This window comes from Bipolaris victoriae, assembly GCF_000527765.1.
Source record: "Bipolaris victoriae FI3 unplaced genomic scaffold scaffold_18, whole genome shotgun sequence".
Classification (NCBI taxonomy): domain Eukaryota; kingdom Fungi; phylum Ascomycota; class Dothideomycetes; order Pleosporales; family Pleosporaceae; genus Bipolaris; species Bipolaris victoriae.
Genome location: NW_014575374.1, coordinates 211,671 through 237,587, shown reverse-complemented (window position 1 = coordinate 237,587; position 25,917 = coordinate 211,671). Strand labels below are relative to the sequence as shown.

General features: G+C 50.9%; 14 protein-coding genes across 14 annotated transcripts; 11 read left to right on the top strand and 3 right to left on the bottom strand.

The window, feature by feature from the left end:
• Positions 1 to 334: 334 nt before the first annotated feature.
• On the top strand, positions 335 to 763 carry COCVIDRAFT_13611 (hypothetical protein; the record flags this gene model as incomplete). Its single annotated transcript, XM_014703950.1, has 1 exon — positions 335 to 763. One exon carries the CDS (start codon positions 335 to 337, stop codon positions 761 to 763), a length of 429 nt encoding a protein of 142 aa, XP_014559436.1.
• Positions 764 to 1,126: 363 nt separating this feature from the next.
• On the top strand, positions 1,127 to 2,608 carry COCVIDRAFT_35317 (hypothetical protein; the record flags this gene model as incomplete). The annotated part of the gene is made up of 3 exons (XM_014704055.1): positions 1,127 to 1,298; positions 1,352 to 1,938; positions 1,985 to 2,608. 3 exons carry the CDS (start codon positions 1,127 to 1,129, stop codon positions 2,606 to 2,608), a joined length of 1,383 nt encoding a protein of 460 aa, XP_014559541.1.
• Positions 2,609 to 3,488: 880 nt separating this feature from the next.
• On the top strand, positions 3,489 to 3,995 carry COCVIDRAFT_65016 (hypothetical protein; the record flags this gene model as incomplete). Its single annotated transcript, XM_014704054.1, has 2 exons — positions 3,489 to 3,686; positions 3,783 to 3,995. Coding segments are annotated over 2 exons (411 nt in total), but the record flags the coding sequence as incomplete, so codon positions are not given.
• Positions 3,996 to 4,465: 470 nt separating this feature from the next.
• Positions 4,466 to 6,273, bottom strand: COCVIDRAFT_13609 (hypothetical protein; the record flags this gene model as incomplete). Its single annotated transcript, XM_014703949.1, has 5 exons — positions 4,466 to 4,709; positions 4,858 to 5,867; positions 5,914 to 6,110; positions 6,161 to 6,185; positions 6,232 to 6,273. The coding sequence occupies 5 exons, from the start codon at positions 6,271 to 6,273 to the stop codon at positions 4,466 to 4,468; spliced, it is 1,518 nt and encodes a 505-aa protein (XP_014559435.1).
• A 1,105-nt stretch (positions 6,274 to 7,378) lies between these two features.
• COCVIDRAFT_35314 (hypothetical protein) lies at positions 7,379 to 8,113 on the bottom strand (the record flags this gene model as incomplete). Its single annotated transcript, XM_014704053.1, has 4 exons — positions 7,379 to 7,498; positions 7,557 to 7,715; positions 7,796 to 7,827; positions 8,098 to 8,113. 4 exons carry the CDS (start codon positions 8,111 to 8,113, stop codon positions 7,379 to 7,381), a joined length of 327 nt encoding a protein of 108 aa, XP_014559539.1.
• Positions 8,114 to 8,925: 812 nt separating this feature from the next.
• Positions 8,926 to 9,987, top strand: COCVIDRAFT_24225 (hypothetical protein; the record flags this gene model as incomplete). Its single annotated transcript, XM_014703978.1, has 5 exons — positions 8,926 to 9,168; positions 9,229 to 9,312; positions 9,364 to 9,377; positions 9,498 to 9,912; positions 9,973 to 9,987. 5 exons carry the CDS (start codon positions 8,926 to 8,928, stop codon positions 9,985 to 9,987), a joined length of 771 nt encoding a protein of 256 aa, XP_014559464.1.
• A 712-nt stretch (positions 9,988 to 10,699) lies between these two features.
• COCVIDRAFT_91716 (hypothetical protein) lies at positions 10,700 to 12,528 on the top strand (the record flags this gene model as incomplete). Its single annotated transcript, XM_014704052.1, has 2 exons — positions 10,700 to 12,205; positions 12,268 to 12,528. 2 exons carry the CDS (start codon positions 10,700 to 10,702, stop codon positions 12,526 to 12,528), a joined length of 1,767 nt encoding a protein of 588 aa, XP_014559538.1.
• A 676-nt stretch (positions 12,529 to 13,204) lies between these two features.
• On the top strand, positions 13,205 to 13,651 carry COCVIDRAFT_91531 (hypothetical protein; the record flags this gene model as incomplete). The annotated part of the gene is made up of 2 exons (XM_014704051.1): positions 13,205 to 13,457; positions 13,506 to 13,651. The coding sequence occupies 2 exons, from the start codon at positions 13,205 to 13,207 to the stop codon at positions 13,649 to 13,651; spliced, it is 399 nt and encodes a 132-aa protein (XP_014559537.1).
• Positions 13,652 to 14,820: 1,169 nt separating this feature from the next.
• Positions 14,821 to 15,444, top strand: COCVIDRAFT_24223 (hypothetical protein; the record flags this gene model as incomplete). The annotated part of the gene is made up of 2 exons (XM_014703977.1): positions 14,821 to 15,075; positions 15,130 to 15,444. 2 exons carry the CDS (start codon positions 14,821 to 14,823, stop codon positions 15,442 to 15,444), a joined length of 570 nt encoding a protein of 189 aa, XP_014559463.1.
• Positions 15,445 to 16,396: 952 nt separating this feature from the next.
• Positions 16,397 to 18,180, top strand: COCVIDRAFT_24222 (hypothetical protein; the record flags this gene model as incomplete). Its single annotated transcript, XM_014703976.1, has 4 exons — positions 16,397 to 16,757; positions 16,810 to 17,234; positions 17,287 to 18,071; positions 18,123 to 18,180. 4 exons carry the CDS (start codon positions 16,397 to 16,399, stop codon positions 18,178 to 18,180), a joined length of 1,629 nt encoding a protein of 542 aa, XP_014559462.1.
• A 920-nt stretch (positions 18,181 to 19,100) lies between these two features.
• COCVIDRAFT_24221 (hypothetical protein) lies at positions 19,101 to 19,810 on the bottom strand (the record flags this gene model as incomplete). Its single annotated transcript, XM_014703975.1, has 3 exons — positions 19,101 to 19,635; positions 19,684 to 19,752; positions 19,806 to 19,810. 3 exons carry the CDS (start codon positions 19,808 to 19,810, stop codon positions 19,101 to 19,103), a joined length of 609 nt encoding a protein of 202 aa, XP_014559461.1.
• Positions 19,811 to 22,550: 2,740 nt separating this feature from the next.
• On the top strand, positions 22,551 to 22,784 carry COCVIDRAFT_91747 (hypothetical protein; the record flags this gene model as incomplete). Its single annotated transcript, XM_014704050.1, has 1 exon — positions 22,551 to 22,784. A coding segment is annotated over one exon (234 nt), but the record flags the coding sequence as incomplete, so codon positions are not given.
• A 1,017-nt stretch (positions 22,785 to 23,801) lies between these two features.
• COCVIDRAFT_35308 (hypothetical protein) lies at positions 23,802 to 24,266 on the top strand (the record flags this gene model as incomplete). The annotated part of the gene is made up of 1 exon (XM_014704049.1): positions 23,802 to 24,266. The coding sequence occupies one exon, from the start codon at positions 23,802 to 23,804 to the stop codon at positions 24,264 to 24,266; it is 465 nt and encodes a 154-aa protein (XP_014559535.1).
• An 806-nt stretch (positions 24,267 to 25,072) lies between these two features.
• COCVIDRAFT_35307 (hypothetical protein) lies at positions 25,073 to 25,865 on the top strand (the record flags this gene model as incomplete). Its single annotated transcript, XM_014704048.1, has 2 exons — positions 25,073 to 25,775; positions 25,825 to 25,865. The coding sequence occupies 2 exons, from the start codon at positions 25,073 to 25,075 to the stop codon at positions 25,863 to 25,865; spliced, it is 744 nt and encodes a 247-aa protein (XP_014559534.1).
• Between the last annotated feature and the right edge of the window lie 52 nt (positions 25,866 to 25,917).

The following is a 25,917-nucleotide window of genomic DNA, read 5'->3' as shown; positions in this document are numbered from 1 at the left end:
GGAGCACAGATAAGGCAATCGGGCCTTGTGAGTCTAGATACTACACTTGGCCGTCTTGAGGCGAGGATCCATTCATCAACACTCGAACACGCAGCAAAGCAATTACCTACTGAGTGCACAATATCCCTCTGGCAGCCAGACCCAACGAGACTGCCCCGCCAACCTGTCCCACCGCTTGCGCCACCACGCCACAGCACCATTAGACATAGCGGGATTGCGCTGCATTGATAGCAAAAATGGGTCATACTAGAACCTACTCCATCTCAACGGTAAGTAAGCTCGTATTCCTTGGGCCGACTGCAGGCTGCCACCATGGCTCTGGCCTATTTTTGCCATGGCTGGCATGAACTTGATTAAGAAATTTCACCCTCTTTGCGACGTTCCGGCATTCGGCGGCTTAAGGCATGTTTCTGGACTACCCCCTAGCCATGCGACTGGAGCCGTTGTCGTCATGGCGCAGAGGACTATGGCATCATGGCACACGACCAAAGAAAAAGTGCGTATGCGTAGCAGCGCGACTGTTTGGGGCCACCTAGCCAATGACACAAGGCCAGCAGACCGAGGCGCTGGCCGACAGTACTGTACGCATCGCGAGGCACAAGCAATCGCGCATTTTGGCATGGTCGCAACAGCCATCCGTCCGTCCGGGGAGACGGGCTCAATTGCAAACGAGAATGCCTGGCTGTCGAATAAGAATCTCGCAGCAGTGTCTGCTCCACTGCGCCCGCTAGTCTGGAGCCGCAATCCGAACGCTTGCTGGTGAAAAGAAGGACAACGGCACCGAATGCGGGGAATCGTTGTCAATCGTCAATCCATCGTCCTTTCGCTTCTTGATGGCCGGACCGAGCTCACGATTCTGCAACACAACACCCCACGCCCTTACCGCTATTGCTTCAGCCCAAACCCACCACTAAACGATCTGCCGCTCGGGAGCCTCTCCCCTTGACCGCCCAATACTTGTCATTGCCGCCTCTTTGGTTAAAAAGCCGCATTCCGTCCCTGCGCCATCGGAACACTCTCGGGCTAGATTCCGACCTGTTGCTTTTCTCTACCTTCCTCTTCTCTCTCTTACCTTGCCCGCCTCTTTTCGTCACTGCATCTGAGGGAGCTGGACTCGCCGCACAACATGACGGACACCAATGGAATATATGCGCCAAATATGCGCGCTGTGCCTGCCGGCGATTTCGTACGGCCAAGCAGAAAGACTAACGGTGCCGGTATACAGGCTGAAGACACCCGGATATGCGTCGTCATGGTCGGCTTGCCCGCGCGAGGCAAGAGCTTGATTGCACAGAAAGGTATGTCCCCTTTCCACATGGGAACATGCCGCCCCTGACCAAGCACTTTGTAGTTGTCCGCTACCTACATTGGCTATCAATCAAATCCAAGACGTTCAATGTTGGGCAGTATCGTCGCACTGCAACCCCTAACCCCTCGGCCGAATTTTTCGACACATCGAACCCAGAAGGAGAGCGCCTCCGAAAGGCAGCCGCCGAAGCAGCTGTCAATGACATGTGCAAGTGGTTTTCCGAGGGCAAGGGATTGGTCGCGATTCTCGATGCGACAAACTCTACAAAGAGCCGACGAAGATGGATACAGGAACGATGCACTGCGGACAATATCGAGACGCTCTTTGTCGAGTCCAAATGCGACGATGAGGAACTCATTATGAGCAACATCTTGGAAGTGAAGACAACCTCTCCAGATTACGTTGGCCAGGACCCTGAGGCTGCCGCAGCCGATTTCCGCAACCGCATTCGAAACTACGAAAAAGTCTATCAGACAATTGATGAGGATGAGCGTGACCTCACATATGTCAAGCTCATCAATGTTGGAGCACAAGTCATTATCAACCAGATCCAGGACTACCTCCAGAGTAGAGTTGTGTACTACTTGATGAACCTGCACATCAAACCACGATCTATTTGGTTATCGCGAGTAAGTTGGCACCACAATACTTTGAGTTTAATACTAACTATGATAGCACGGCGAGTCGGAATACAACCTCACAGGGCAGATTGGAGGAGACGCGAACCTCTCAGCCCGTGGCGACGCTTACGCGCATGCGCTCCCAGGTCTCGTCGCAAAGTCGGTTGGCGATGGCCGCAAGCTCACAGTATGGACATCGACCCTAAAGCGAACAATCCAGACGGCACGCTTCTTGCCTTTTGAAAAGTTAGAGTGGAAGGCGCTTGACGAACTCGACTCTGGTGTCTGCGATGGACTTACGTACGCGCAAATCGAGCAAAAATACCCGGAAGACTTCAAACAACGTGACGAGGACAAATACAACTACCGCTATCTTGGTGGAGAATCATACCGCGATGTGGTTATTCGGCTCGAACCCATTATTATGGAGCTGGAGCGCAGCGAGAACATTTTGATTGTTACACATCAAGCCATTTTGCGATGCATTTATGCCTACTTCATGAATGTACCGCAGGAACAGAGCCCCTGGATGGAAGTGCCTCTGCACACGTTGATAAAATTGACACCAAAGGCGTACTCGACACAGGAGGAAAGGTTGAAAGCCGACATTCCGGCCGTCAGTACCTGGCGAGGAAAGGGTACCAAGGCCGAGCATCAGCCGGCGAATGGTAGCACTTAGCTTCATTTCTTCTAATTCCTGGACAAATCTGCAGCCCGCATTATCCAGGAGTGACTGTTGGGAGAAGCGTTATGAAGGGCCTAGTGAATAGCTGTCAACAACACTATAGACGAACGAGGGGTCTTTGATGGATTGTAGGTTGGCTATTTCGGCGTGTGCGTTGAGGCATATGGGATAGGTGACATTTCTGCGGTTTGGGTCAAAACATTATTAGAAGGGCAAGCATTCAGAGTAATGGGTATAGATTGGAGGGAGTCAACATTGCTACCGTAACGTTAGGAGGGCAGACAATTGGTATCACAAATAGCAAATACTTGGATAGAAATTCGAGTAGCAGTTTTTCCATTGTTTTGGCGTGGAAGTTGGAATATAAACAAAGGTGTTTGAATACGAGTATGATCAACGTTCTAGAAAGGTAAGATGTGTTCCGTTACCTAGGTGTCGGTACGTTAACTGCCCACCTTCCCATCTCAGCCTCTCCCGCGGACATTACAAGCAACGGGCTGTGCCGCAACCCCACTTCACCTCCACAACCAAACGACTTGCTGCTCCTGCTCCTGCCACCACTACTCTTACCGCCACGAGACAACCAGCGAGAGAGAAAAAAAAAGGATCAGCCCACAGCAATGCAACAATGTCACCACCACCGCTACCAACCACCAACCCAAGTTACCAGCACCAGCCTTCCACCTCAGACACCCCCATCCTAGACGCCCCCATACCAGCCTCACACACGACCCAAACACCCACCGCACCCGCACCATCCCCCGCAAGCGTCACACCACACGCCGGATCCCCATCGCATCCACGCCACCACCACCAGCAGCAACGCGGTCCCCCACCTCCCTTTGACCCACGCAGCGCGCACTCGAAAAAAGAGGAGGAGTTGCGCCGTAACTTGCAGGCGCGAGGCAAGAATTATGATATTAGCGGTGGTGGTGGAGGGGTGGGGAAAGCGGTAGGGGCGGCACAGGCGAGTAGGGCGTGGGGGTATGAAGAGAGGCAGCGGAGGGATGAGGCGGCGGGGATACTGGAGAGTGAGGAGATGGTTATGTGGATTGCGGGGGTGAGGAATGAGGTTTGTTTCTTCCCTTTTTCCCTGATATCGTGGAAAGAGCGGGCTTTTAGCCTTTTGGGTTTGAAGGTGGGAAGGGTTGACTGACGAATGGCACAGAGCATAACGCAGACGCGGGCGTATTATCGTAATGTACTACTTGGGCTTGAGTCGTGTGCGAAGGAGAGTATTGTCTGGCGGGATGAGTGGGAGGGGTCGCAGCAGCAACAGGGTCGCGATGGGGAGGCGCTGGGGAGTCCCGGGAGGAGTGGAAAGGGCAAGGAGAGGGAGATTGCGAAGATGAAGAAGAGGGTGAGTTCGGGGGTGGGACAGTAGAGTGCAACTTAATGGGCAGAGAAGGGGAAGGGGAGAGAGCCAGTATCATGATTTTTTTTCTTTACAAACAGCTTTATACCCACTCATGTACATAGATACATCTTCACATCACGACTTTTCTTCTTCTTCTCTGAATACAACCAGATCCAAAGAGGCACGTTACTCGTTGCATTAGATACTTGCGTTCGTAACCTGTTTTCTCCCCTAGGCCCAAGGGGATATATATGGGGTTCATAACGAATGAATTCCCAGAACCCTTCCTCCGATTCTTTTCCTTTTTTTTCCAATGTATGCCCGAACACCTCATATAGTACGCGTTTCCAAGCGCGCCAGTTACTTACATTGATTTCAACAACAACAACAAAAACCAGGACGAACGCACGCCACAGCCCCCCCATCTCTTCATAGTGGCGTTTCCAAGCTGACTCTCAAAAAGGTCTATCAAACGCCCCATTCCCATATCTCCCTCACATTCCCTCTTCCATGCCGACATTGCGCCACCATGGCTTATCACCCTCACCAGCACCCTTCTCTGCAAACATGTCCTCTGCATCGCCAACCTGTCGTCTCTCACTAATTTCCCTGCTGACCTGGCCGCTCAACTTCAACTTCATAGCCTTGCTAGCCAGGAATGGGTTGTATTTACGCGAACCGTTACCCTGCGCCATTCCTCGGGATGATCGGATGAGTTCGCTCGATGTCCATCCGCCCCTCATGACAGGTAATTGCTATTGCAAAGGCTCCGAGGAAGAAGAGAGGCGGTTAAGGTGGAGGTAGACGTCGGTGCCGTAGCTGTAAAAAGAAAGTCAGCTTCAACCCTTTTTAATGTGGCAAGGAGCCAAGACATGTTGATACATACCCTTCCATCGAGATCAACTTCAAATCTCCACCAAAGTACCGTGCATACAACCGAGAAATGGGGAGGCCATAGCCGAAACCAGCCATTGGCGCTTTGAAATCGTTCTTGTTGAAATCTGGGTCCAGGTTGGGTGTTTGGTCCACAGTCGTGTACATGTATGTCCAGACGAGCGGAATCGACGATCTTGGAATACCACCTCCTTCATCTGAGATCTTGATCGTAATATCCTCTTTGCCCTCTGCAACAATGACTTTAGTCACGGGGAATGCCTCCTTTTCTTGCCCATGTCTCTCTACTACAGCACGCAGCGAGTTCTTCAAAGTCTCGAAGAGCATGTGCGACAGATGCCCAGGCACATACATGAAGTTGATCTCGGGGTTGCACACAAGCTGCACCTTTGGAGCGTCGAATAATCCGTAATGATCTTCGCACACAAAGCGCGCATTTTCAATAGCCTCTTGCGCCAGTTCTTGTACGTTTGTCTTGGTGCATATGATACCAACGTAGTTTGGATCACTCCGTGAGCGTTGGTCGGTGAGGGCGATGTGCTGACCGATGAGCATCCGAATTCCGATACGCGACATGTAGAACCGGTCCAGGAAAGCCTGTATGTTATGGTCAATATGCATCCGTTGCCTCTTGCGCTTCCACTCGAGGATGCCCTGCGCGACAGTAGTAACGACGCTGTCATGCCGCCGTTTGATCTTCTCCAAAGTCTCGGCAAACTTTGTGTTGTATGCGCTAAGCTCTGGTGGCCAATCCTGGCCGTCGTCTGCAGCGACATAGTATCTCCGGCTTGCACCCTTGACCTCTTTGGTGATCCCGTTGCCATTGCCGTTGCCATTGTGGTTTCCATTCGACGTTGGTGCGGATCGGTACTGTCCAGTTCTGATGCTTGGGTTTTGTGTCGGTTTACTCATCAAGTTCTTGTCGCCGCTCTTTTTCGCTGGTTTCAGTAATCGTTCTTTGATCTCGCTCGAGAGTTGTGGTCGTGGCAGTTCGACGAGTTCCTAGCGTTGTGAGTCAAGCTATTCAGCGAGCCGTTACCGCACATACCTCGAATGACTGCGCGTACCAGTCGCGCACTCTGCAAATGGATGGCATCTCATTGAGGCCATCGGGGAGGTCGTTGAGCTCTTGCACGCGATGTGCCAACCGTATGGGAAGTTCCTCAGAAAGGAACTGTGACGCGCGGAAAAGGGTTCCCGTCGATGGCTTCTCGCCAAATTGCACCATCTGCCGTAGGGACACGCCTGGAATGGAATTAGAGAGACACTTGACACCAAGACTCGAGGATACGGACCAGTCGCCGGAAAGTTGCTATAGTGCTACGCAAGGATTAGCAGTGATGGCATTGTGGGGTGCGTTGCCTACCTTGATGGTTTCCATCAGCCTCTCGCTCCGCTTCCACGACATGATGGCAGTTGTTCAAGGCCGTAACGGCCTTTGTCGCTGTGTGCTCGCCAAAGTGCTGTGGTCGGTGGTGGTGTCCCCCGTCCAAGCTGCCGAACGCCCCCACTATGACGCTAATGGACGGCGATGAACCGGCCGAGGTAACGGCGCGTGGAATGCTGTGCTGGGGCGGTTTGCGACGAGTCGTCTTGAGTGAGAGGAGGGAGAGGTGGCACAAGAGCACATGTAAAGTATGTATGTGTATGGCTAAATGATGTGATGTACACGGAGTTCCCCGGGAATGCCACGACTGATTGGAGAGCACTTGCGCCTTCCCCCACACTTTTCGACTTGAGCGTGGAGAAGCACGCGCAGCAGCGTCACAGGCAATCCGCGTTCATGAGCCTCTCATCCCACGCCTGACGAGACGGTATTGGTTATGACACGGCCATCTGTCTTGTTTTGTTTTCTGGCGCCTGCCGTCGCCAATGCATGGGATGCGACAACGTCAGTGTATCGCCCTCGACAAGCACACAGCTCCAGCCACATGATCCTCGGCTAGTTGTCGGAGGAGGCGCCGGCAGAGCGCATGTTCCTTGCTGCATGTTCCTCAGCTCCGAGGATGCCCAGACACTCGCGTGAGCCGCACCATATGGAGCTAGGCGAGCGTAGTCCCATGGGTACACATGATGCAACCGCTCTAAATACGGTCCCTGTGGTCGAAATTCCCGCAACGTGTCAGAAAATTTGTCCGACTCCCCATTGGCCGCCAGGGTAGGACCAACATGTGCGGAGCCTTTGCCATCGTATATCACCCTTTTCACAAGTCAAGAGCAGCGCCCCGAGGGACAAGAAGAGTATAAGTGAATAGAGGAGAATTGTTATTTCGAACGTGCCGCCAAGTTCCAAACCAGGTCTATGCTGCACCACATCGAAAAAACGCCCTAAAATCATACACCAAACATAATCTACATGGAACAGTAACGCGCTAAAACCGCGCTCACCGCCTCAGTCGTTCGTCTATCATCGATGTTGATACAATCCAAAGAGATCTTGGGTCGAAGAGGTATTAGAGAAGGGTCGTGGAGCGTCGGAGAGTGGGGTAAACGTCAATGTGGTAATAGGACGCTTATTTGGTCTCCTCCTCAAGGAAGGTGATCAGGTCGTTACGGTCCTTGGGCTTCTTGAGACCGCCAAAGGCCATCTTGGTACCGGGAATGTACTTCTTGGGGTTCTCGAGGTACTCAAACTGTGTTGCGTTAGCATTGACTGTCGGGTCATGTTTGTCTTTGTACGGCGTCACATACGAGAGTGTCGTGGTTCCACTCAATGCCCTTTTGCTTGTTGGCATCGGTGTATGAGTAGCCAGCGACGGAACCAGTCTTGCGGCCGAAGAGGCCGTGTAGCTCGGGGCCAATCTTGTTGCCCTCACCGGCCTTCAGGGTGTGGCACTGAGCGCAACGGGTCTACAGTGTGGTTAGAGAAGGTTCGGCGAACGTGTGATGCGACGAGGGATATATCCGGCGTCATCTCAGTGTATTCGTACCTTGAAGAGGTTGGCACCCTTCTTAGCATCGCCTGCAAGGATATGTCAGCAGTCTGCATGACGATAAAATTTATTGTACTGCCAAGCGAGCCATCTTGCCATGTCGCAAACCTGCCATATTTCACACCGCCTCATGAACTGCCCAAATCTAGCTGGCTTGTATTCTAGGAAAACGCTGCTTCTCATAGAGGCCAGTTCTCCATGTGCGCGCAGGCTCAATGGGCGTTGGAAGCAGGAGGCAAGGCGAGGCAGGCAAAATGGGAGACGACCGATGACGTCCGATTGGAGTCAGAAAAACGTACCCTTTTCGTAGCCCATTGTGATAAGATGAGAGGTATGAGGGTTGGTTAGGTGGTAGAGAGGTAGTGTTCAGGAGTAAGAGAAGAGTGAGACTTGTGGAGTGGTGAAAGGAAGCAGCGATGGAAACTGGAATGAGCGACAAAAAAGCTGGCAGAGGCAATGGAAAAAGCCAAACACGTGACTACGCTCGCGTCAGGGCCCGTCATGCCATCGCGGCTAGCGCCTGCATGCGGCGAATCAGAGACGCAGTAAAAGTCAGGAGCAAAGGCGGTCGGGTGGAACCGGTCCGAGGACGCCTGAGCTGGGCAGGCAAGAGCCTCTGAGCTGAGCCAGGGCCGTCTTTTGTCCAGCCGCTTTTGCTTTCCTGGTACTCGGCAATCCTGCATCATCCCATCAGTCGATGCCGTCATGACGTCGCCCGCAAACAACCCTGGGCAGCTGCCAGTACACACGCCAAGTCCACGCACATATCCATATCAAGAGTACATAGATGTAGACCAAAAGCAATCATCCTCCCCTACTTACATACACTACTCTGGCTGTCGGGTTTCCCAGGGTCTGGTCCGTCGGCTTCCCTGCAGGACGCCGGCTCTACATACCAAATACGATGCCGCGCAAGGGTCCGTAAATCAGCGTGACATCTTCACGGTACCGTCCAGGTTGATGAATGCCGGCTTCTCGTGATCTAGAAAGCAGTACATTAGTATTACATTCCCCCGCCAGCATCACACTCATCTTGTCTTCCTACCAGCAACCCGCCACCATCCGTTGTGAGCCAGTCCCTTGGTTGACATCATTAAGTTCTGCCCCGCCACACCTCAACCGACAGGATGGATCAGATTCCAAGTATCTTATATGCTGATGAGAACTTCAAAACATGGCTGATACTCGGCGCTAGCCGAGGCATTGGCCTAGAATTCGTCAAACAGTTGCTCGCGAAGAACGAACGCATCATAGCTACTGTGAGAGAGCCTTGGGCCGGGCATGCCAGTGGCCTGTGGGGACAAGCGGGTGGCGATCATGGCCGATGTCAAATGTACACATGCGATATCTTGTCTGAACAGAGCATCGAAGTACGGAAGCCGATTGCATTCCGTTCCTGCTGCGAGACTGAGAGGGGCTGACACTGTCAGAAATTCGTCGCGCAACTGGCAGCACAGCCGAACCTGAAGATCGACTATGTAGTACTAAATGCAGGAGTGCTAAGGTACCCGAATGTAAGTTCGACATCATGCACGTATGCAAGGGGGCTGCACTAACCGTTACAGAGGGCCACTGAGCTGTACGTTCCTCGTCGCGGTCACGCTTTTCTGGTTGTGGCTAAAGCGTGCATTTGCAACAAATCCAGTATATCCGGGTGACGGTAGTCATGGTCGAGATCATGTATGCTGACTTCAGACAGATCGTTTGATGAATTCGCTTTCCATTTACACACAAACACCATCGGGCCCATCGTCGCAGCACAGAAGCTTCTGCAAACAAAAATCCCCATAGGCACAATTGTCTTCATGTCCAGTGACTCGGGTTCCCATGGCAAATTTCTTGAGATGGAGGATGGGTTTGCCGCATATGCTGCGTCCAAGGCTGCACTAAACATGGCAGCGAGGCACATGGCCGCTGAATTGAAGCGGAAGGACGACGATACAATCATCTTATGCATGCATCCAGGTGAAGTAGCGACTGACATGGCAAACATTGAAATCCCATGGACTATAGAGGGTCTCATTTCACCAGAAGAATCGGTTTCAAAGATGATTGAAGTGATCACGACCAAAGGCATACAGCACAGCGGCACCTTCTGGACATGGGAGAACAAGGTCAGTTTACCTGAGTCTTTTCAAACCTTTAGTCATGTACTAATATCTACGTTTCGACAGCCTTATATTTGGTAGCATCGATGACACTCATTATGTTCCCATCTTGAATCAGTCGCACACTTGTACCCAGATTCCAGTTGGCTGTGCTTGTGCCTGCTTATCAGATTGTGTATGAATGCTGATTCATAGTTTTCATCGTGCTTCACACTCAAGTCAACATAGAAGTGTATAAGAATTGAGAATCAGTCGAATTTATTCGGAATGCCTGTATTTTGCCTGCCCATAGCCGTTTCGTACACCTTTGCCTTGAGGAAACGCGACATGGATTCGCAGACGGTACCTATAAGCGCGAATCTTTCAATCTGCAACCCATTATATGAGAGACAAAATCGTTGATGTTTACCTGAGCTTGTGCTATCAATCTGCTCAAACGTTTAGTAGTAGTGGTTTTCGCCTGGGCTACCATAGATGACTTGTGGGTGCTAGCCGTTTTTTAGCAAGCATGCACGTGCACTCTGACCCAAAAGTACGTGCAACCATCCTCATTCCATAATGACACTTTTCCCTTCGAAACTCGACATGTAGATGGTAGCTATGTCCGAGGGTGCACATGTTTTCTCGAGAATGTTGATTTGTGGCTTGGTTAACGTGACGTCTCCACAATGACTTCATCGGGAAGCTACTTTGACAGTTCACCGACAATATTGTTGTACCAAAGCCATCGACAGCACAACCGCGGGTCGGAACATCAACTCCCCGAATCACTATTAACAACCCAGAATACGCAATGGCTGCCTCCCCCGCCATGACAGATCCGCTTGCGGCTCTTCCGCCGGAGATTGTCCTCCGCATCCTTGACTTCACGCCTGTCTCTACACTAGGCTCTCTCATTTGCGTATCACGTGCTTGGCAGCAATTCATCGACCATACCCACCAGGACGCCATCTACTCCTCTCCCTCCAAAACAGTACAGCCACCAAAGCGTCTGCAACCACACAGCAGCGCTCGCGATTTTTCTTTCCTTGAAAACTCTACCAGTTTTTCTAAATTCTTCGACAATGTCACATCTTGGAAAGACTTATGCAAGCGCCAAACCTTGCTTGAGCGCAATTGGAATGCGCCACGGCCTGTGACTCGCGAATCTGTCCTACAGGTTGGCAATGATGCCATATGGCGGTTCAAGGTAGACTTCAAACGTCGCTTGTTCATATCTACTTCACATGCTGGTGGCTTCAACGTTACGGATATGGACTCAGGCCGCCTCTTGTGGCGGTTACCTTCCGTGCTAGATACAGCAGAAGAGCATGCTGTTAGACCATACGCGCATCTCGAATACCAAGATGGGACTGCAGTGTTTGATCGTGAGGGTGATGCACTGGAGGTATGGCGGATAGATGAAGAGGGCACCGAAAGAGGAGTATTCAAGCGTATTGCTGTCCTCGATCATGATTGTCAGACGAGAGGATTTCAGCTTTCGTATTGGACGTTGGTAGTCGTTTCGGTGGAAGGTCAGGGCTTCGTGTATGACATGAAGCAAACCCCACCGAAGCTCACTACCCATCTTACCATCGAGCAAGATGCAGTAGGCCATCTGGATCAAAACGAGGATATGGTAGTTTACTCAATGGGCACACGCGGGTATCATGTGTATGATAAAGAGTCGGGAAACTGCTTAGGCCATCTGCAGCCATCGCATTGCACAGACAAATACTATGTGCATCGGCTACCACCCGTAAACGATCCCTCTTTCAGGGAATCAATGTATGGATTACGCCATGGTCAGACCAGGCGGATCTTCCCTCCCGCCTCGCCACGTAGAAATCGCTTTACTCCTACTGAGCTCGGTAAGGGCCCCCTGCCGAACGCGCCTGATGACCCAAATCACCCCAGGAATGGCGAGGATGAGTGGGGCGCCGGTATGCTAGACCGCGATAGCAACCTCTTCGTTGGCTTCTCCCGCCTCGGTCGCGTTTTCATATGCTCTGATATTCGTAAGGCACTCGAAGATGGGGCTAAGAGCATGGCCAGCTATAGCCAGATTCTCGAGTGTGATTCCGACGGATCGGACTTTGATCTCGGCGGATGGTTATCCGTGCGAAACCACCGCGTCATGTTTGGAATCCAAAATAGAATATATGTCGTCACGCTAAACGCAGAAAATCGACTTGACTTTGAAGACGGCAAGAACAGGAATCGAGCTTCATACTCACTCCTTACGGGCTCGACACCTCAATTGATGGTCCCAGTCAGTTTCATGGCATTGTATGACGATTGCATTATGACAACATACGCTGTGAGTTTAATCCTTCTATAAGAAATGGCAATTTTGCAATGTTTATCTAACATTTAACACAGACTATTGGCCAGCGACAAGAAGACGATGGGCCCGGTCGCATTTTCCCGACAAAAGCAATACGCATTCTTAGTTTGGCACCTTCTCTTGACAACAGCGATCATACAACTACAGATTTGGAAGTGCAAGCGCAGAGACCGCGGAATACGCTGATGGAGCTTTGGATGATGTTTAATGATGAGCCGAGCGATGGAGAGGATACTTGGAGGACTATAGATGGGCATGACTTGGATGATGAGTGGGAAGACGAGGAAGATGAGTGATTGGCTGTCAGTAAGGAGCTTGAGGTATCAAATGTCATGTATGTAGAAGAAGAATGGGTAGCGTTATGAGGGTCACTTAATGATTTCCCATTGCGATGTACAAGGGTTTTCAGTGCAGATGAATTCAGTTAATTTGGTTGGAAGCAGCCTTAAGCTAGTGTCTTCACCTTCAGCCTGGTGCCACCAGCCTAAAGGTAACTCAAACACGCACACGGATGGTTTGACTGTGGCTTTGTGCGGCAGGTTCTCCATTTTGAGTGGCCTAAGTAGAAGGGCAAGTGCGGGCTTCGATTGTACACGAAAGCCCAAGCCTCAATTGATGTTAGCTCATGTAGCCCCTTATGGGATAGCTAAGTATTTGCCCTAATGATAAGCGTTCCCTCAATACAAGCAACTGCCACAGCCTTTCGGCCAGACAGGGTCTGGACGGTCATATGCAGGTAAGAGGTGTGGGTGCTGTCGATCGCGCCGCGGGCTGACATACCTGGCGTCTGTTAGCGCACACACCCCAGTCGACCTGGTAGACTTGCGTCATAGAAAAAGATATGAAAGGACAGCCTTCGCATGCCAAAGTCGCTTCTCACAACATCTGGTAGGCGAATAACTACCGCCAGTGTTATATCCATCATCTGCCTCCTAAGTCAACTACTCACATTCTTACCTACCTTGTCGAATCATGCCTGCACGTGTCTGGAGAGTCCCTCGCGCCTTTGATCCCGCTCTTCCTATGGATGATTCTAGCCCACCACCCGTTGCATCACCTGTACTCCAGTCCCAATGGTCAAGACAGGATGTGTTGACCCTTGCTGGTGTATGCGTCGCCATCATCTCTGTGTTGATCGCACTCGTTAGCGTCATGTTTTCGCCCCCTAAATTGCGCAAGTGGCTGTGCAGGCCGTTTCATTGGATAACGCAAAACGTACGGCCAGGTAAGTCTAGTCACGTGACTAAAAATGCGAGCTGATCGGGTGGACTAGATGCGGAATATCTACCCTTGTCATCGCCGTCTCCTTATCAACCAATGGTCATCGAGAACTGGAAAAACACAGATGAGAGAGTGGCTCGCCAACAATTGCAGGATCGTTACAACGAGTCGCTGAGGGTGAGGCGCGGGGGATTCTGATGGTGAATAAAAAGAACTAAATACAATACAATACAACCCGATTTGGATGGTTGTCTGGGTAGATTTGGCGGCAAAATTTTGTGCGACGCATACAATGGGCATTTATTTAGCGGGCGTTCCTTTTGTTCCTGTCTGTATTAGAGAACTCGAAGTCATACCTCTTTTTGCATTCGATCCATCGTTCTTATGTCTTTTCTCCTGGTGTCAGCGTCGTCACCACACCTGATGCGCGCTGAAAAAAATAACGAGCATTTAATGTATCGAAGCACACTGCCTCCTTCGTCAAGTCCTCACCAATGGAACATCTTCCGTCTCCCATTTCGCAATAGCTTGTTGATCGATTAGGCTTAAAATAAGCTATAGCTGGTATGACGCATTGCAACAACGTCTGCTGAACGCATGGAACGTTGTTCTCCCGCGACGTGCTGTACAACATGTGGCTAGAGGCTGCAGGGCACCGTGCGCATAATATACGGAATCACCAAAGAACACACTAGTCCACGGGGTTACATTAATCAATCTTGGGAGCCGAGTTTGTAACGAAGTAAGCTGTACGAAAATTTACATGGTACTGATGTGTGATATGCATACCTCGAATACGAGGGTCGCAGCACCATCTTTTACATATTCTCTAATCCCAGTGCCAGCATTGTAAGATGGTGGTGCATATCGATTGGAGACACAGCGGATGCCAGCGAAGCTGTTTCCATAACAGCATAGATACGCAGAGATCTCGTGTCGGCATAGAGGAAACTGCACCCTCCAGATATTGTGCGCGCGCAATAGAGACAACTAACTCATCTACAACACCGCTTGGAAATCAGGAGAGAGCTTCAGAATAACAGTTCCATTGCAACAAGATCCAGGAATGACGATCCCGATCGTTACTAAATATAGGGCGGGGTGCCTGGATGCCGGGTGCCTGAAGACGGAGTATACGATGCAACCTCTACCGAACAACACGCCTCGAAGGAGTGACTGCTGGTATCTTTTGAGCTGGGTTTTGGGGACAACCGATTGTAATAATACTTTTACTGAGAGTATCTCGTAGTACATAAGAGAAGGGAAGTCGGCATAATGGATGAACACAAACCACTTTCAAAAGCCTCTATCCAAGCAGTTCTCTATCTACGACTGTGTTAATTATCAAATTGTCAAATACCTCCAAGATGCAATTCACCATCACTTCCGCTGTCACTCTCCTCGCATTTGCATCTTCTGCAGCTGCGTCTCCTCTTGCGGCCCGTCAGGATGCGCTGCAAGATTGGCAGGTAACAGACCTCGCAGTTTCTGTGCCAATGGGACGTCCCGGAAGTTATCCTTGGGGTACCCTTAAGGCGAACATAACCGACCCGAATGCGATCAACCTTGGTACTTCGAGCGATGGCAGCCAGATGATAGTGCCCGCCGGAAGCAAGGGGGTAGTAAGTTTCGCATGCTGATCTCTTCGTTCGATGCCATACTAATACGAATACTAGAATTGCGAAGCCAAATGGTACATCAATGGCAATTCCCCCATCGGTCGCGCATGGCCTTGCGACGCAACCTCGAACGGCTACTGGTTTATGCACGTGTATGAAGGTACAAATGGCTTCTCATCCAGCAATTTCGACCTCAAATTTACACGCGTCGCGGAGAAGATCTATCTGGATACTCAGTATAAGGCAACCTTTGAGGCGAAAGGGCATTTCGACAGCCGAGGAGCTCTTGGTGGTGTTTGCAGTGCAGGTGAGTGTAATTGGGGGCTTCTACAATCGAAGAAACCTTTCAAGATTACACCTTTGAAGGCCTGAGTGGAAGGGAGGGCTTCTCGGCAATGTGGTGAGATTGAGATGGTTGTGCCGAGGTCGGGTCGTGGATGCTACCGATTATCCCTAATGATTGTGTTTGCTAGAGCGTAGAACCATAATGTTCAGTATTAGAAGTACAGTAATGCATGGCGGCGGAGCGTATACAGAACTTGTTGAAGATGTGAATCGAGTAATATAGAACTTGTTCATACCTACAAAGGTCATTGTCTCGTATTTCATCTTGCCCAGCTATGTATGCAGTCATGACGATGGATTACGTCTCGTCTCCGCGATCAGCATGACCAAGGTGCCGGCAGACATCATGTCTGATCATAAGAATGCCTCAATATCTCAGAGAGCCAATGCTTGAGTGCCGCGGCGAAACGGCAATTGCTTAGCCATGGTGATGGTGTGGTACCGGGAGCGGCCGGCGAGCGACCGGGAGTGGGCTTGTTGTGCGAGCCTCAACATCACATCCTCCGTTAATTGCCGCCTCAGTCCGTCTGCAACCTGCGCCATCCATGCAATCAGCTGCAAATAAGCACCATAGCGGTATCGCAGCAAACAAATTGTCTTGAAATGGTTCCAGAATGCGTGCTTTTCCAGGGGTTGTGATGCTGGTGGGACAAATCAATGCCTGCGTGCAGCCCTTATCCCCGCATTTGAGCTCCGGATCTTGGCATCGTCACAAGCTTGAAGCTCCTCTCCGCCGAAGCAACGCCTTTAGCTCACCATTCACATCAAGCCGACTAGTCTGCATCAGTCGGCCGACCAAGCAGATCCTCGGCCCAGGCATTGAAGATGGGTGACGTCTGTATCATAAATAATGTCTATCAGCCGTCTGACCTTCTCCGCACGCTGCATACTTGAACCGCATTTCCCTTCCATCTCACCTTGTCATCCCTCGTAGCTCTACATACACGAAATTTCATTCAACTACATCTAACAAATCATAATGGCCAATCCCGAACGCATTCTAAGAGAGGTCAACATCCTCGGCGACCTCAATGATAAGAACCGCCATATCCTCAGCAAGGATGCCTGCGTCTTCCTTGCACTCCTCCACCGCACATTCAATGAACGCAGGAAAGCCCTTCTTCAGCGACGAGTGATTCGACAGGCTGAGCTCGACAAGGGAAACCTTCTCGACTTCCTCCCAGAGACCAAGCACATTCGAGAGAACGATGCTTGGAAGGGCGCACCACCAGCGCCTGGTCTCGTTGACAGGCGCGTCGAGATTACTGGCCCAACTGATCGCAAGATGGTCGTCAACGCCCTGAACTCCGATGTCTGGACTTACATGGCTGACTTTGAGGGTATGCGATCTCCGCTGAACCGGTTGAGAGTTTCATCATTAACCTTTTGCAGATTCATCCGCACCAACATGGGACAACATGATCAACGGTCAGTTGAACCTGTACGATGCCATTCGCAGGCAGGTCGACTTCAAGCAAGGCGAGAAGGAATACAAGCTTCGCACAGACCGAACACTACCCACACTCATCGCCCGCGCCCGAGGCTGGCACCTCGAGGAGAAGCACTTCACCGTTGACGGTGAGCCTATTTCCGGTGGTCTTTTCGATTTCGGGCTGTACTTCTTCCACAACGCCCATGAGCTTGTCAAGCGTGGAACGGGCCCATACTTCTACCTGCCCAAGATGGAGTCGCATCTTGAGGCTAGGCTCTGGAACGACGTCTTCAACCTGGCTCAGGACTACATTGGTATGAGGCGTGGAACCATCCGTGGAACAGTCTTGATTGAGACCATCACTGCTGCCTTTGAGATGGACGAGGTATGTCGAAAACCTGTCCAGATAGAAGATCCATATGCTAATCATGTTATAGATCATCTACGAGCTTCGCGATCACTCCTCTGGCCTCAACTGCGGCCGTTGGGACTACATCTTCAGCACCATCAAGCGCTTCCGTCAGAACCCCAACTTTGTCCTTCCTGACCGCGACTCTGTCACCATGACATCGCCCTTCATGGACGCCTACGTCAAGCTTCTCATCAAGACATGCCACAGGCGTGGCGTTCACGCGATGGGCGGCATGGCCGCCCAGATCCCCATCAAGAACGACCAGCAAGCAAATGATGCTGCCATGGCCAAGGTCCGTGCAGACAAGCTCCGTGAGGTACGCGCTGGTCACGACGGCACATGGGTGGCTCATCCGGCGCTCGCAGGCATTGCGAGCGAAATCTTCAATGAGCACATGCCCACTCCCAACCAAATGCACGTCCGCCGCGAGGATGTCCACATCACCGCCAACGACCTGCTGAACATGAACGTACCTGGCAAGGTCACCGAGGCCGGAATTCGCAAGAATCTCGACATTGGTCTTGCCTACATGGAGGCCTGGATCCGCGGCGTTGGTTGTGTACCAATCAACTACCTCATGGAGGACGCTGCTACCGCCGAAGTCTCAAGGAGTCAGCTTTGGCAATGGACAAAGCACAACGTCCAAACTGCAGAGGGCAAGAAGGTCACAAAGGACTACGCCATCAAGCTGCTGCAGGAGCAAGCCAAGGCACTGAGCGACAAGGCACCAAAGGGAAACAAGTACCACCTTGCTGCCAAGTACTTTGAGAGCCAGGTCACTGGAGAAGACTATGCTGAGTTCTTGACATCGTAAGTCACATATCTCTCCAAGTTATAAGAATCACGTACTAATAATGTTAGTCTCCTATACAACGAAATCACAAACGTAGGTCCACCCAAGGGAGCCTCCAAGTTGTAAATCGCGGTGCAAAACCTACTCTTTTCCCTAGTTATAATGAGCATTTGAAAAGTGCCTCTGCTATTTTCTTTTTTACTAGTTTGTAACTGTATACCATACATGACTATCTTTGAGCTAGACATAAGAATTCGCGCAAACTGTAAAGCGCTTCGTTATCTTGTACTGCTTACTTGCCCAGTGTTATGCTGTTCTTCCCCTTGAAAGTAATATCGCATGTGTATTGATCAAAGGCTGACATTGCTCCTCATCACTCTATAGACCGGCTCGCCCGTCGCAGCGTCGAAACTGTAAGAATACACGTGCAACCGAGGTATAGCCCGGATTCTTGGAGAGAGAGAGGGGGATGCATGGTCGATCATACAAGAGCGGTCCTGGTAGGCGAACGCGGTTCATTTGACATGTGAAAAGCACTTGTGGGCTGGAACTCGTTTGATGTTTGCATAGCTATCGATGTGGTTAGTTTGATAATACTTCTTGTAAATATCATTAGTTGGTTTGTTATTTCCGTGGTACCCGATAATAGTCATTCATCTAGCTTGAGAAAGGTTGTGATAGTAGTGTGGGTTGTAATTATAGAATGGCTTGAAGAAATTTAGGACGGCGGACTAGACGACATCACCTAGTGCAAAAGGCGACCCACCAGCAATACACTTCTATGTATTGGACAGAGCATATACGTGGGTAGAAGGTTAACACGAACATGGGTCTTGGCATGAACAGAGAAGACGAAGAAGAATCTGCAGAGTAAAAACTCGCTTCACATGAACATTGAAAACCATGATTCATAGTCTCGTGGTATCTAGAGAAGTGGCGTTATCATGCCGAGTGCATTCAGTGTCCCGCGACTATGCAGACCAGATACATGACTAAACACCCATTTTGACCTGACCGATGCACCGAAGAAGCCCCAAATATCACCTTTACTTCCTGAGGAGACGCTGGTAGAAAGCAAGCTCCTCACCCTCGAGGACGTAACCGTCGCAGCGACCGCTCTGGCCGGGACGGGAAGAGACAGCGGCGTACAGACGACCGGCCTCGAACTGCTTCTCAACAGCATTCTCAATCTTTCCACTGGTCTTGAGGCGCTCGGCCTGCTTCTTGGTGACCGAGTTGGACTTCTTCTTGTCCTCCTCCTTCTCACCGGCCTTGGCCTGCCTCCTGCGGCCGAGCGAGGAGCCGTAGTGGGCCTCGTACCATTGCCTGAAGGGAGCGGCATCGATCTGGACGATAGCGGAGCGGGTCAGGGTGTTGGTACGGACGAGCTCGTTGTTGGAGGGGTGGTAGACGACACCGATGACACGGGTCTTCTTGGCGATGCCCTCAGAGCCCCAGGAGAAGTTGCCGGACTCGAGACGGAGAGCACGGAACTTGCGGTTGCCGCCACGGGTGCGGACAAGATGGATACGCTTAGTGCCAATACGGGTATTGGCAGGCTGGCGACCCTTCTCGAAAGCCCTGAAGCCATGTTAGACATGACTAGAGAAGCGATCGGGTTATGCATACCTCTTCTTGCGGTAGTATGCGCGCTTCGCACCGGACGCGGAACGCTTGTGGCGAGAGTCTCGTGAGATACTGGGAATTGTCAGTGGATGAAGTCAAATGACGGGGGAGGAAGAGATAGGTACCCCATGATTGCGGTTGTTCAGAAGACTGCTGCCCACAATCAAATTAGCTTTTGTTCTTCCTGTGTGATTTCCGAAACCGCAGCACTGCTCCGCCCCGCCAATACAGTCCTTTGCATTGTATAGCCCATAGCAGAAGTATTCATCTCAGAGCGATTGAAGTGTTCGCGTGCGACAATGTCTTCCGTTGGCGTAGGCATACAGCTGGGTCACGATGGCGGAGCGGTGTCGATTTCGCAATGCTGAACGGCTTCCATGTCTCGAGTACAAGGCGTCCTCTGTTGCGTACCTGTTTTTGGTCTTCCGGTGCAATCTGTGTTGTCGTGGGGTTAGTTGGCGCTTGTCAGAAGAAGTCGGGAAATTCAAGGTGATTTTCGAGTTCTGAGCGTTGGTGCCAAGGCCACGCTAAACAATAAGCGAGCAGGTGCGCTTCTGCGCATCTTGCCCCCCACCATTCACTGCCCCATCCTATCCAGTAACCTTTTCCACATTTTCGCATCCCTGTATCGATAAGTCCCTTACGACAGAGCAATCGTTCATTAAATTGTCCTGGGAATTGGGCAGGTGATGAATGCATAGCGCAAGTAGCCAATGTAGCTTGTCACTACACGTGCTCGCTGAGATCGCTCCAACTGTCCATGTCAGCATCATCGGGGTTGGGCTTCGTAAGCTCAGTATTGCCGATTCATCAACTAAACTCGTACCACAATATCTACTGCAGAGTTCACCAACGGATGGAAATGAAAAAAATACTCTGCGCATGGCACGTGGCTTTCGTGTCAAGCACTCTCCGTACTCTCCTTATACCTGGCCATGGAGTCCTTGCGAACACACGCACAATCATCATTGGCCCCTCCACTTGAGTCTTCCTATGTATACATTGAAGCCAGCCACCATACAGGATTTGGAATTCGCTAAGACGCTTGGGAAAGACCGATGGTTGGTAAGCACTCAGCTGATGTATGACATCTTGTTTCCACGCCGGTTAAAGCCATCTCCAGGCTACCGCATCCAAGACTTTGAGTAGTTATATAATTTGGGGGAAGTGTGAGGACGTGTAGTGCCTCTCTTCTCCTTTCCTGTCACCTAAGCCATGAATTTTTCAAGCCCTCTTTCCGAACAACTATGTTTTTCACTCGCTATGATACTGACGGGCGGACAAACGTTACTTGTTTATATCGGATCCTATGCTCATGCTTAACGTGGGTGAGAGTTGCTCAAGCGGGTAGCTATGGGGCCTCGTATTCATTAATTCATTAAAGTTGGTTGGGCTCACCCAATCTAAAACCAGCATTCGGTTACAGGTCAGCGGTGGCAGCAGAAAGCCTTGGGATGGTGGCGCCAGGGTTAATTGAGATATTACATTCAGCGCCATCGATCACTAACTAAATGTAGATGTTGTCTTCCGCTAAGTTCAGGTTTTTAGATCTGTCACTACCATTTCCTCATCAAACCCGATGTATCCATCACCAAGTCATACCACTCTATCCTGTCCTCAAGTTTGTATCCCTTCAGTACCCGCACCACCGAATTCAATCCCTACCATACCAGTGCAGACCTCATGCCTGGTGATCATCCCCACCAGCACAACACCCGTAGATGCAACGGCCACTTTGATTACATCCCGGGGCCATGCCACGAGAAGTGTACCCATGCAATCGACAAACCAAAAGCCTTCGACCAATAGCGCCAATCGTATTACAGATAGGGGACCCCCATGGCCATCATGAGATTACTGAACCCAAGTTCAGTGCTACCCGACAATGTAGAGGATGTTCTCCAGTGGTCGAGATCACAGCTACAGACTGATTAGACACACCAGTTGAGGATCAGCATGGCTCTACAGAGCGGCTGGACCCTGCTCCACTGATCACCCAAGCACCTCCAATCGCTACCGTTTCTGCTGGCTTAGCGACTGTCGTTGTTGAGCAGGAGCTAGTTGGTTATAACTTTGTGATAGGAGGCTCATATACTGTTGCTTCCGGTAAGCCTGTTACTATGGGTAACACGCCTATTGAGATCCGAAATTCAAATAGCCAGATGGAAGTGGTTGTCGGCACAATCGCAATATCTCTATAGCCAAATTACCCTCAAACAACATACGGGCCGCCGCTAGAACTACCACCAATACTTACTATAGGCACCACAGCAGTAATGCCAGACTTACGATCAGAGTATGTGCTTGAGGGACAAACGCTTGTCCCTGATGGAGAGCTACTCACCATCTCAGGAATGACGCTCTCTCTTTCGCCTTCAGTAACAGCGCTTGCCGTTAACGGAGACACACAGCGTCGTTCCTGTAACCGGCAACATTTATACCGTTGCGATACCAGCTGCCTTGACCTTCAGAGAGCAATTGCACACAGCCAATCGTGCAAGCCACATCATAATGGGTCTAGAGACCACTCTTATACCCGGCGGCAATCCAGTGACTATCGACGGGACGACGCTTAGCCTTGAGCCCAGTAGGCCAGCAGTTGCGGTACAGGGCGCGTCTATCGCTCTGCAGCCTGTGACAACAATTGTCACATTGACGAGGGATTTGATTTCGTTCGAGACGCGGTCTAGCGGTGAGTGTGGGAGGGAATCCACCGCGCATTCCACCGGGGAAGTGTAGTGTGTTCCGATTCCACTGTGAAAGCGACTAGTGTTCGGGCGATACGGCATCATCGTGTTTCATCCGATGGTTGGCTAGGAAGTGTGCTTCTGTTGATTTTGTGGGGTGTAGCCTCTTCCGCTTTGCACCTATGGAGAGATGTACTAGAGCACATGGCATCGTGGGAACTCGCTTGCTGGAAATTTACTGTGCGTCAAATGGCGTTGGATCAACAGCATAAAATATGGAAAACACAATTTCTTGGTTTGTCGCATCGTAATCGCTTGTGCAGAGATCGATGTGTTGACAGGAAAAAAACAAGAAACCCCTTAAAAATTTGCAATTACTTCTGCGAAGTTGAGGCACTTGTCGAAAATGTCTCATGATCGTCGTGTGCCAGCCAACCGTGCACAGAATCAGGAGACGGCGCAATAATAGACGTGACGAAGATGCTGGAACATGGTACTCTAGAGGACTCAACAAATGTTTCTCATAGCCACATCACAACTACGTGGTACCACATATTCGTCATTCAACCGGTGACAGGAACAAGTCAGCCATGGTCAAAAATTTGCATCACCAAACCTCCAAGGGCATTCGTCTAGCAGTTAAGGGACATGAACAAAAATAAATGCGCAACTTTACGTACAAACATCCACTCGCAATGCCATGGGCGGCGTCTAGACTACTTAATACCGATGCAAAATTGGCATCCGACGGGCAACTCAACGGCGGAAAAGCGCACGTGTTGGGCGAGGGCGACGGTGGTGCGACAGCCAATAACAGAGTTTTCCCCCGCCATGCCTCCAAAGGCAGTCTTCTAACAGCTAACGGCCATGAGGTGAAAAACTCGTGATCGCAGCGTCCCCCTGCGCATGCGCTCTGACATAATTAGCCGCCTGCGGGAAACGATCCGGCGGGCCCTCCGGAAAAGTGCAGTAGGGCGTGGATCATCTTGTTGTCATGAATGGGTGGGTCACGTACGCCCACACGCCCTGTGAAGGACCTTGCTGACTGAATTATGTGGGTTTGTCAGCCCCTACAGCCAATGGGAATATTGCCTTGATCACGGAACTTCTCCGTATTCTTGTAAATGTGTGGAAGGGCGCGTGCAAGGCATGCTGAGAAATTTTGCAAAGAAAACGTCGGTGTCCAGGGGGGTGTCACGATGCTTGGCGGGTGTCATGGCGAAGATTCTGGGGGAGTGTCTGGGGAGTATAAAGGTGAGGGTGGGTACGGCAGGATGAAGAGCATCAACTCAGCAAAGCATACCAGAGCATCAAGCACTAGCCTCTACTACTACTACTACTACTACTACTACTACTACTACTACTACTACTACTACTACTACTATTACTATTCTCGTCAACTTCGAATATATCGAACCAACAACAACAATCACAATGCCCAACTTCCTCAACACCATTGCCAGCCGCGCAAAGGCTCACCACGAGAGCGTCAATGCCGCATACAACACCTACTACACCGGCTCATCACCTGCCTCTCGAACAGCTTCACCTGAGGCTTCCCGCAGCTCCTCTGTTGCCAGCCCATCCGCACCCAAGAACCCTACCAATGCCTCCAAGGCCTGGAAGGCTCTTAAGAAGCACCACCGCGAGATGAACGAGGCCTTCGCTGTCTACTACAGCCCCGGCAACTCTCCCTCCGCCTCCAGGAACGCATCTGCCGTCTCCAGCCCAAGGCACAGTGCCGACGCACCCAGGAACTCTAGCGTCAGCGAAGTCAAGGAGGCTGGCCCCAGGAACTACCAGAAGGCGTGGAAGGCTCTCAAGACCAGGGCTATCGAGCACCACAGGAGCGTCAACGCTGCCTACAACCAGACCTATGGACTGCACATGCGCCAATAGATGCGATGCCGATAGGGGTCTTTGAAGAGAATTGGAGGTGGAAGTAATGGTTGACAGACGAAAGGGAAACGGAAAACAAAAGTGCTTTTTTTGGGATAGCAATATACCACTGTGGGATTCGGTAGCTTGGGAGTTTTTTTGACATTAGAAGGACCAGATCAGATGGATCTGAGTAATACACGGAGGATTGAATACCATTTATCTTTGCAAAGGATGAAATACTGAAACTTGGTGATGTTTGAGTGATGACAATGTGACTGAGAGACTTCCAAGAGAACTGATGTTTGAATAGAAAAGCGAGAACATGAAGAAATACCGGATATTTGTGAGTCTCTTCAATAGTGTGTGACCTGAACAAAGGACCGTGTTGATGTTGCTTTTTTTGATTGAAGAGAGTGCGTTAGCGTTGACAGCTCTGGGAGTCATTTATGCCTCGGATTGCAAGCATCTAGATGAGTCTTTTACAAAGGATGAACCTGACTACCGTATCGGTATGTTTCGAGACTTTCGGTGAAAACATGATGACAACTGGCGAATGGTGTGAGATGAGGGTGTTTTGTGGTGGTGCTCAAGTATGACAAGGCGACGGGCGTGCATTTCCGAGACCTCGGAATCCCGGTGCATTTCGACCAATCAACGACTTGTGCTTTCTAATTATGCCCCGTGTCGGGATTTGCAGTGGATGACATAGCCTTGAACGAATTTGGTTAACATTCAGCTACCAGTACCTTTACCTTTCAACTCACACGACAGGCGCACCCCATCTCCCTACGTCGCAGCGCATTTCCATACCCGGCCCTGCGATCATGTCACTACCTCGTACCACTGGAGCGCTTGTGCGCTCAAGTACATCCTTTCTACGATTCGCCGCACCCCCGTTTGCTCCCCGCAGATGCCCGCAATGCTCCCGGTCCTTCGCCTCATCGCTGCCCAGGCGCCAGTCAACCAAGCGCCAAATGCAGACGGCGACTGCATACCACCCTTCGTCATTATATCCAGAGCCGCCACCACGCAATGTTGGCGTACCCGACACTTCAATCGCTGGTGGAGCCACCGAGGCAAAGAACACAACCTTACCACAAACACCTCCGCACGACCGCAACGCAGCCTCCCAGGCCGAACAAACCACCGTCAGCATACCTGAAGGCGAAGCACAAAAGCCTCAGCAGGTCGCAAGCCCTAGCAAACCACTTCGGCCACGCCGATACAACTTTGGACCTCGAAAGGCGACAATCAAGCTCTCGCCCTCCGCTGTGGCGCACTTGCGCGAACTCCTCGAATTGCCAGAGCCCAAGCTCATTCGAATAGGCACAAAGGCAAAAGGCTGCTCGGGTCTCGCATATCACCTAGAGTATGTGGACAAGCCAAGCCCGCTGGACGAACAGGTTGAGCAAGATGGCGTGAAGGTGTTGATTGACAACAAGGCGTTGTTGAACATCATTGGTAGTGAGATGGACTGGTTGGAGGACAAGCTCAACGAGCGATTCATTTTCAAGAATCCAAACATCAGTAAGTTTTGTTTTGGGCACACCAGGAACAAGCGCTAACAAATCAATAGCTGAGCAATGCGGGTGCGGAGAATCATTTAGTGTATCATGATACCCTTACGAGTCGTTTGTCATACTATAGAAGCATTACGGGCGTTGCATAT